The 8,898-nt window shown below is 36.4% G+C and overlaps 1 protein-coding gene across 1 annotated transcript; it reads right to left on the bottom strand.

The window, feature by feature from the left end:
* Window positions 1-595: 595 nt before the first annotated feature.
* Window positions 596-7,585, bottom strand: IAPP (islet amyloid polypeptide). Its single transcript, XM_065741114.1, has 4 exons — window positions 7,561-7,585; window positions 3,766-3,862; window positions 3,491-3,625; window positions 596-1,017 (listed from the first exon to the last, which is right to left on the bottom strand). Exons 2-4 carry the CDS (start codon window positions 3,843-3,845, stop codon window positions 825-827), a joined length of 408 nt encoding a protein of 135 aa, XP_065597186.1. The 5' UTR covers window positions 3,846-3,862; window positions 7,561-7,585; the 3' UTR covers window positions 596-824.
* Between the last annotated feature and the right edge of the window lie 1,313 nt (window positions 7,586-8,898).

An 8,898-nucleotide genomic window follows, 5' to 3' on the forward strand; every position in this document is an offset into this window, starting at 1 on the left:
AGGCAAATACACTTTTTGTCTATTATATGTTTTGATAACTGAACTGCCTTTTTTTTTTCTCTTCCTTTGAAGGAAAGGAATATCCAAAGAAAGGTATTTCTGCCAACTTGTTTGATCATTTTATTTCATTCATATTTGAAATGAAGATATGCTCATGTTCATTACCTTTTGCTGATGCTATCTAATAGTAAGAATAATAAATTATTAAAATCCCATCCTCACTGTGTATTAAAATCTGTGCTGCAAGGCTACTTCTGCTAGTGTCAGGTTCATAGTGGTGGAAGGAGACCAGGCAGTTAACTGGTCTAGTAATAAAGACTGTGCGACCATAGTATCTCATCTAGTTGTTCTTTCAGTTGGGCAAAGCAAGGCACTGTAGCCATTTCCAAAACAGAATTTTCTCCTGTTTTACTTAAAATAGAACATAACTTCTTATAGCATTCTTTTTGCTGCTTTTAAGATGAATGATTTCTTTTTACCAAACTGTGACTATAAAGACATATGCATCGTGTTCCCGTTTTTAGCCTTTTAATAATAATAATAATAATAATAAAATAATAAAAAAGGTGGAATTATTTTGCCATTTATTATTGGGTTTTGTTTTTTGCTTTTTACAAAGGAATTTGACAAGCAGATTTCTGGAGTTCCTAAAGGATTTGAAACATTAGCCTATGCATGGTGTTATACATGCATATATGACATACACATACACAAAGAAAACAAGGCACCGTTAAGACTGTACAAGTAATAAATGACCAAAAGGTTATTGATACATCAGAAACTGAGCTCCTAATGAAAACTGTATTGATAGTCATTAAAACACCCTAAAGCTTTGTACTGTTCTGGGTTTTTCTGCTTAAAAGCCCGGCTGTGTCCCTCTTTCCATAGGTATTGGACCCCACATTAGTAGGTGAATAAATTGCTCCGATGTTGCTGCTGGAACGAACTAAGAAGTCAGCCAAACGTTGTGTCACACATGTAGCAGTATTGCACTTCCGTTTCTCCAGGTGGTGACTACTAATGTAAAAGAAAAAGAACCAAGATGAAGTCAAATGATGAGCAGTCAGGTGTGCTGCTTCTAAAAGGCTTTTGAGCTGTGCTAACGTGAGAGTTCTGTTAATGCATGCAGAAATACAGGAACATTACAACCTTCCTTCCACCTACTTTCTGCCTGTTTTTTTTTTTTAACACTGTATGCTATTATCAGTTTTAATGATGGGGGTTATTTAAATGCTAGGACCTTAAACAGTCATATGTCATTTTTATTGATATTCAGAATAGCAGCTTATCACACCTAGAAAAACCTGTAATGATAGTATAGTTAAGACAGTAAGTGAAAACAATGACTAAGTGTTTTACCTTTAAGCTAAACTTCTAAGTTTATTTAGAGCTCTTGATGATATCATGAGGATTACTAATATAATGGCAACTGCTACCATTTATTTAGTTCTCTTATTACTCCAAACCATAGCCTACTGTCACCAAACAGTGATCTTCTAGTCCACATTAACTGGTCTGAGCCAAAAGGCTACCCAGCTGTGCCATGTATTGTGAGAGGTGGTAGGTGTTGCCAACTGCTGCTGGCTTCTGTATCACTGAAGATTTAGTTCTGTCTAAACAGGGATTTCTTCAATAACAAAAAGAGGTTGCATCTTTGTTAAAGCATCAACTTGAACTTGCAGTTGTGTATGAGGTAATCATTTGCTGGATAGGACTTTAAGGAGAGCCCATGGAAGAGTCCGTATCTAAAAATATTGAATGGTCTGAACCAACCATTTATAAACACTGTGTAGGAATTTTATAGCATTGGAATTTTGCTTTAAACACAAAAAACTGATTGGCTTGAAAGACCATGGGCTTTACAACATTTTCTGAATCTACTCTGCTTTCACTACAGACGTAAATACTTGATTGCTGATTGCTTATAGAATTATTGTTAATTTTCTTTGTTTTCTTCACATTAATGTGGCACAGAGTAGACTTCAGTTTTCAGTAGAAATTCACTGTGAAGAGTTCCAATTTTAGTTTCAAACTCTGAGCAATTACCAATGAATACCTTTTTCTATTGACTGACTAAATCCATTATCTCAAATGTCATCTATTCTTTTAGAGTTAGTTGTGCTAATCTAAGAATGCAATGGAATAGCAATTACAAGATAAATGTCTGTAGTGTACTGGTTTTGATCAGCAAATTGGCAGCAATTTTTAAGCAATCAATTATTTTAAATATGTAACTAGATTTAAATTAAATGTTTGCATAGGATATAGATCCTCTTTATTTTTTCTTGTTGTTTCTTTTATTTAAAAAGAGTTTAATCTAGCCCTTGACACTCGGGGTTCAAACTGCAAATGTTTATAATGGAAATCCTCATTTGTTAGTGGAGGCAGAGTTCTCATTTTCTTTAACGGTATGAAATCAGACTCCATCAGCCACTCCAAATTTAAAACTCCATTTCTTACAGGAAGTTGCCAGATTTCTAACCAATTTCAAGGCTGGCTGAAACCATTATGTCTATCAGCTTTTTAGCTTTCTGATCTATAGCCTTTAATTGAATGTTTGTTTTGAGACACTCCACCCAGTAACAGATTGTATAACAAAGTCTCAAAAAAGCAGATAAGATATACCACACTCATAAAATGATGCCTTGTGTTTGATTACTACAATACATGTATTGTTGATCTTTTAAAAGCAAGAACTGCATAAATGCAGGTAGTCTCCATTATTAAATTATTTTGATAGGTAACCATATTGTTATGTAACAATATTTATTTAAATTGAGAAAGAAACCTGTAACTGCATATATCTACTGAGTCTATCTATATCAGAACTGTCACTGAAAGAGTGTCACTCAAGACAAGATTGTGCATTCAGTGCTTTTTATCATTTAGCAGAAATTGCAAGTACTTTTTGAAATGCTATTCTATAGTCAAAACATTACCTGAAATTGGATTTAGGGCTCTAGAAATGTATGAATGTATGTATTTCAGACTACTTAAACTCTATCAGTGCCAGTTTCTTCTCTTGGTTCTTCCCATGATTAAACTGACATGTAACAATAGCGAAATATTATTTAATTACAGGAAGTAGTTACATTTTAAAAGATCCCTGTTCTGTCAAAGCACTGATGTTATTAAGCAGGATATGTTTTCTTTTTATTTTTCCTTCAGGCTTGGAAATTTGACATTTGATTTAAAAACCACTCTTACGAGGGACCTTACTGTTCAAAGTAACGTAGTATTTCCAAGGTATTTCATTTGTGAAAGGGCTGTAACTGTGAAGTGACAAATGATGTGCAACTTTTGTCTCTGGATTTTACTTTCTATCTTGCTTACAGAGTGGCTCTGTTTACAAGAAGAAGAGTATTTTAAACTGCCTGAGAAATGACAACAGGCATGAAGAATCTCAACAGAATATCACTGGCTTAAATTTTACTATATTTTATTTCATTTTACTTGTGATAGAATAAGAAGAAACATGAGAAATCAATACCTTTTTGTCTTTGCTGCTGGCTGTTCCGGCATTTCCTCACTAAGTCCTGAGAGTGTGTTCTGTGACATTACGGGCAGTATCCATTCTTGCCTCTTGAAAGTCCCATCAGATAGATCGTCAGTCACAGATAATAATCTTTAAACAATAAAATACTCCATGATACTGAATATCTCTATTTCTGTTCATATTATTTTAGGCATGAAAGTAAAAGCAATTCATGCAATAATTGGAAAGTTACACCTATAAAGAAATAAATATGATGATTTATTACTCACTTCTCAATAGATGTAGCTTCCAAACAGCTCAGTGTGACAGAAAGTACAATGAAGAAAACTGACAGCTTTAGGTTGCACATCTTTGCTTCCAAACTTTCTGAAAAGAAAAATGATTGAGAACTGAGAGCAGTGCCAAATACTCTTCATCATATCCTGTGACTGATGACCATTCTGTCCTAAATCAACAGCAGCTGGTCTTTTTCATAGGCTAGAGTGAAAAAATGATCCCACAAGTTTAGTGACAGGCAGTTTCAGACAGAAATCTCTGAAGAGTAAGCGTTCATTTTCCATCTAGTAGTGTCAATCCTTTCCCATATCTCTGGTTTGCATTTCTTGGCATGTCCTCATCTCAAATTCTGGTCCCAGGTGTAATTTACCTTGAAGTCATTCTAGCCTTTTCCGGAAAGAAAATGCTATTGATTAATCATGAGAAACACTGTATTTTCCTAAAAGAACGTCTGTTGCATTGCATCTTAAATAAGAAAAAAAGGGAAAATGTTTACCTTGTAATGGTCAGGGAGCTAATTGGAGAAGCACGCCTGCGTTAGCGAGAAGGGTGCATGCCACAGTTCCACGCTTGCACCTAGCTCTGGAGTATCCCTTTTCCCCTTTCCTTGCTGACAAGTAATACAGCTCTTATATACCCTTCACACCTTTCTCAGCTCTGACATCAGGCAGCGAAGAGAGACTGTCATTAATTCCTATCCGTATCGATAGAAGGTGCCCCAGAGAGGAGCAGAGGCAGCTTGGTCATTGTTACATTAGCACAGTGGTAAATATTAACCTAGTATGTGCATGACGCCTTCATGAAGACAGCATACTGTACATCAGAATCATAGCCTCAGCTTTGCAGTTGTGATAAGATGCTGAGGTAATATTCCCCGTGGGTGTTTTCAAGGGCTAAATAAGGTAACAAAAGTTACAGGGAAAGCTGGAGTAAATGAGACATCAGATCACTGAAATATAAGAAAACAGACTTATTAGAAAACAGACAACACTGAAGAGGTTTCTTGTAGAAGAATCCGATGATCAAAATAGAAAACATGTTTGAAGGAATAAAAGCTAAGTGAGGCATAAGAAAGAAAATGATTTAAATTGATAGAGAGTGTGAGCATGCAGGATTACAACATAGAAATTGTGTTCATTTTTCAGTAAACTGTGAATATGAATGAAAATTCTCTCATTATTAATGTAATATATTTTGTTAGCATATGTGAATTCATTGTTTTATGCATGGAAATTGATTCAGATGGTATTCTTAAGGTAAAGACTAGTATTAAAAAGCTAGGAAATGCTGAAACAAGGGCTGCCTGTGCACATTTAATTCTAGTGGCCCCGGAGTATGGTTCAGAGAAAAATTATACAGCTTTTAAAAGACTGTTTTTGTTGTTGTTGTTTTGTTTTTTTTTAATCATGTAACAAAATTAACTACCTGATTGCAGATTCCCAAGGATATAGAATCAGAGCCTTTGTTTCTGTTTTCAGTGGGAATTAGGCAAGTGATCATGACTGTCTTCAGGTGTACCTCTAGGTGCCCAAATGCCTTTGGATTACTGGTCATTCAGTTACTTTTGGTGGTTAGGATGCTGATGGAGAAGCACAGCCAAAGTTTTCGGTGCTAGGAAGTTGTCACGTACATCTTCCATATTGCCAGAGAAAATGAGTTAATTCCTAACTGCCTCGGTGCCAAGTGCACTGCCCTAACTGGAAGCTGCCTTTGTCAGTTTAGTCCACAACAGCGGATTTTGTACTGAAGTGGCTAAAGCTCCACTGTTGCCTCTCTTTGGTCATCTGTGCCACTTGGGATGAATACAGAAAGGATATTTATCCAGGATATAATCTTCTCACAGCGAATACAGCAGCTAGTCTGTCAATAAGATATTTGCAAGTGACAAAATGCAGTTATAAAAAGTGGGATGCAGCTCCTGAATATTTCTATTTTTAATGATATGATAGTGTACTTTTTTTTTTCCCTTACGTTCCTTTCATTCTGCTCTGTATGGACAGTCCCATTGTGTAAGAAGTAAGAAGAGTTCTGCTATGTCTTCACCATGGCAATGTGTTCAGTGCAACTCCAACCTCCATGGAGTTCTTACTGATGTTTCCACTGTAGCATTTGACTGGAATGAAATAACATTCTGTTGTCATTTTCACTGTGGCATTTTGTATCACTGCAGTAATTTCACCCCCTGAATTGAAAACTTTTATAGTTGAAAAATTTTGTAGAGGTAGAATTGTGCCAAAAAATAATTATTCCAGTAATCTGTCTGTTTACTGACAGCAGCTCATATTCACAGCTTAATCTTTGAACTTGAATACCTTAGTGAACTTCCCCTGGAGTCGGAAGGGGCACTAGCTCTCAGCAGTGGCACACATTCTCAGTGCTTCTGAAAATGCAGTCACAGGTTGTTCCAGTTCCTGAAAAGCTGTGGGTATATCATATGCAGTTCAGATCTGAGGTGTTAGAAGGTTAGACCTGTTATTCAGAATCAGTTACTTTCTAAGGCATGTAAGGGATGTACCAAGACTGAATCAAGCTATGGAACATAAGAAAATTTAAAGATTTCAAAAAAGCATCAATCTCAGATCCCAATTTCTGCTGTGTTGGGGAGCATCTATTATTGTAAGGAAAGGAGGTATTTTTTATTGTATTGTAGAAATGAAACTGTGCTCATGATGCCCCAGGACCATTACATTTTTTTCCTGGGCCACACTGCATTTTGCCAGAATTAGTGATGAGACTCTCCAGCTTTTGTTCGGGTATAATGTTAACAAAACAAAGATATTACTTCTGTCGCATGTTCCCTGAAGCAGAAGTGGTGCTTTTGCACACAGACAAGAATGAAATCTGAAATCATGGGATATCTCTTACAGCAGAAATATTAATGACTGAAATATCAAGAACCTGGCCCGAAGTACTCTGCAGTTAGTACCATTCAGTTGAAGTGGATTCAAAACTATTTTTATCACAGACTAAGTTCTATAACCTTGATCTCAAAAAAAAAAAACAAAACAAAAAACCCTTAATTATGGTGCATAACAAATGTTATGTTGCTAAGGAAAATATCAAGTATTCTCAGTAAAGAAACACAAGACAAACTCTATCCTGGCTAGTTACATGATAATTGTATGTACTTATATTGGCATTTAAGTCCACATAAAAATAATAATTTAATGAGAGTAGGAAGACACCAGAGCTGAGGTCTACAAAGAATCCAGAGGATATGGTATGTCAATACTCCAATCCCTTCTGGAAACTGCCTGTGTAAATGTCTTGTCTTGCAAGAAGATGAACCTGCTCTGTGATGTAATACGCTGGCAACAGAGGAACAGGGAATCAATCTTGTCTCAAGCGTTTGCTGCTCGTATGTACTGTGGAGTGGGATTTTTCTAACTAAACCTGAGATGTATGGAGGGTGCTCTAATATGTGCTTCTTATGTGGGAATCTAAAATAGCTCACACGATTTGTGCCTGTTTCTCCTTTTTGAGTATAAACACAGCCATGCTCCTTTATAGGTGTTTATACTACAGGTGTCTGAAGGTACATGAAAGGAATTCTGTCGTGGGTGCTTTAACTTCTTAAGTGCTCTGTAACCTGACATTTAAGGTTGTCTGCCTCTCTTTCTCATTTACAGGTTTTCTTTGGCTATTTTTGAAACCTGGACAGCCACTTTCCACTTTTAATGACTGCTTTTTAATTTCTGCATTTTGTATTTGCTTACTAATGTTAACATCACTCTTACAGTCTTTTGGTAATGAATGTCCCTTTTATATGTGTGGGAGTTAGAAAAAACCTGTTACATGCTCTTTTCCAGATACTGTTCTTCTCTGTATGGTGGCTGTCTTCAGTAAATTACACTGTTGCTCAGTTACCAGGAACTAGAAATGAGTGAATAACTCACAGTTTAGTTTGTCTACTTTATCAAAACAGAAAATTAGAAGTTTTAGGCATTAATCTGAAATTAACATTTGTTACTCCTACTTGCTATGGACCATTTAAGCAATGACAGAAACTCAAACAGCTGTTCTTGTTGATCCCTAAACTGTTGTTAACCCTGCTGAAGAGTTCTGGAAGCAGCAGCAGAAGAGCTAATGGAGACAAAATTAATCATAGAATCATCACCAAGTTTGGAAAAATCCTCTAAGATCATCCAGTCCAATCGTCCACCTGAGGTAATTCAGAAATGGTGGCTATCCATGGAACTGGCTTGCAAATGGAAGACATTTGGATAGGTAATCACACCTTAAATCCAGCCTTTATGTTGTATTCTGCTACTCACATCACATCATTGACTAAACAACGATGTAACCAAAAAGGGCTGTTGCAAATAATTGCCCAGAGAATAAAGCTCAGGAGAGTTTGTGCTGAATCAATTCCTATAGCTGGGAATCTCCCAAGCAAAAGGAATCAATCCTGTGTTTAGATCAGAACAATCAGAACTGACAGCACAGAAATTGGTGAGCTTATTTCCTAGTGCCAGTCCTACTTACATTTTATTACAGTTTAGTTGCAGAGCTCCTACTGGCTTGCATCTAACAATTCACCTTTGAATAAAACAAATCACAGAATCACAGAATTGTAGGGGTTGGAAGGGACCTCTAGAGATCAACTAGTTCAACCTCCTGCCAAAGCAGGCTCCCTACAGCAGGTTGCACAGGTAGGCATCCAGGTGGTTCTAGTTCAAACTATTTTTTTTATTGCTATATGCTATGGCCTTATCTAAAGTAGCTGAAAATAAGAATGGAAATAGCTTTTCTATGGAAAGCTATTCAGCTTTCAGATATATTGCTGTAATATTGTACATGCCTGTGGTACAATAGTATATTGATTTTTATTAATAGGCAAACTTGCATGCGTACTTCAAAAAGGATTAAAGAATTAGGTCTGTGAAGAAGTATTGTTTCTGATTTACTGTGCGTTACTCTGAGAATTCCCAATCCTTTTTCCCCACCCCAAAAAATTACAAAGAGCATAGGCATCTGTTTGTAGTAGATGCTGTGAGACCAGGAGTTACTCTCCCTACCTAAAAAGTACGGAGCAAGTGAAGGCATTCACCAGTAAGAGAAACTGCTGGTTTTCAAAGTAAATCTTCACAGAATCATATCAGCCCTTCCTACTTGATCTGGTGTAT

The sequence above is a fragment of the Cyrtonyx montezumae genome, unplaced genomic scaffold, assembly GCF_038088225.1.
Source record: "Cyrtonyx montezumae isolate F1298 unplaced genomic scaffold, pur_monq_1.0 scaffold_3, whole genome shotgun sequence".
In the NCBI taxonomy this organism is placed as follows: Eukaryota; Metazoa; Chordata; class Aves; order Galliformes; family Odontophoridae; genus Cyrtonyx; species Cyrtonyx montezumae.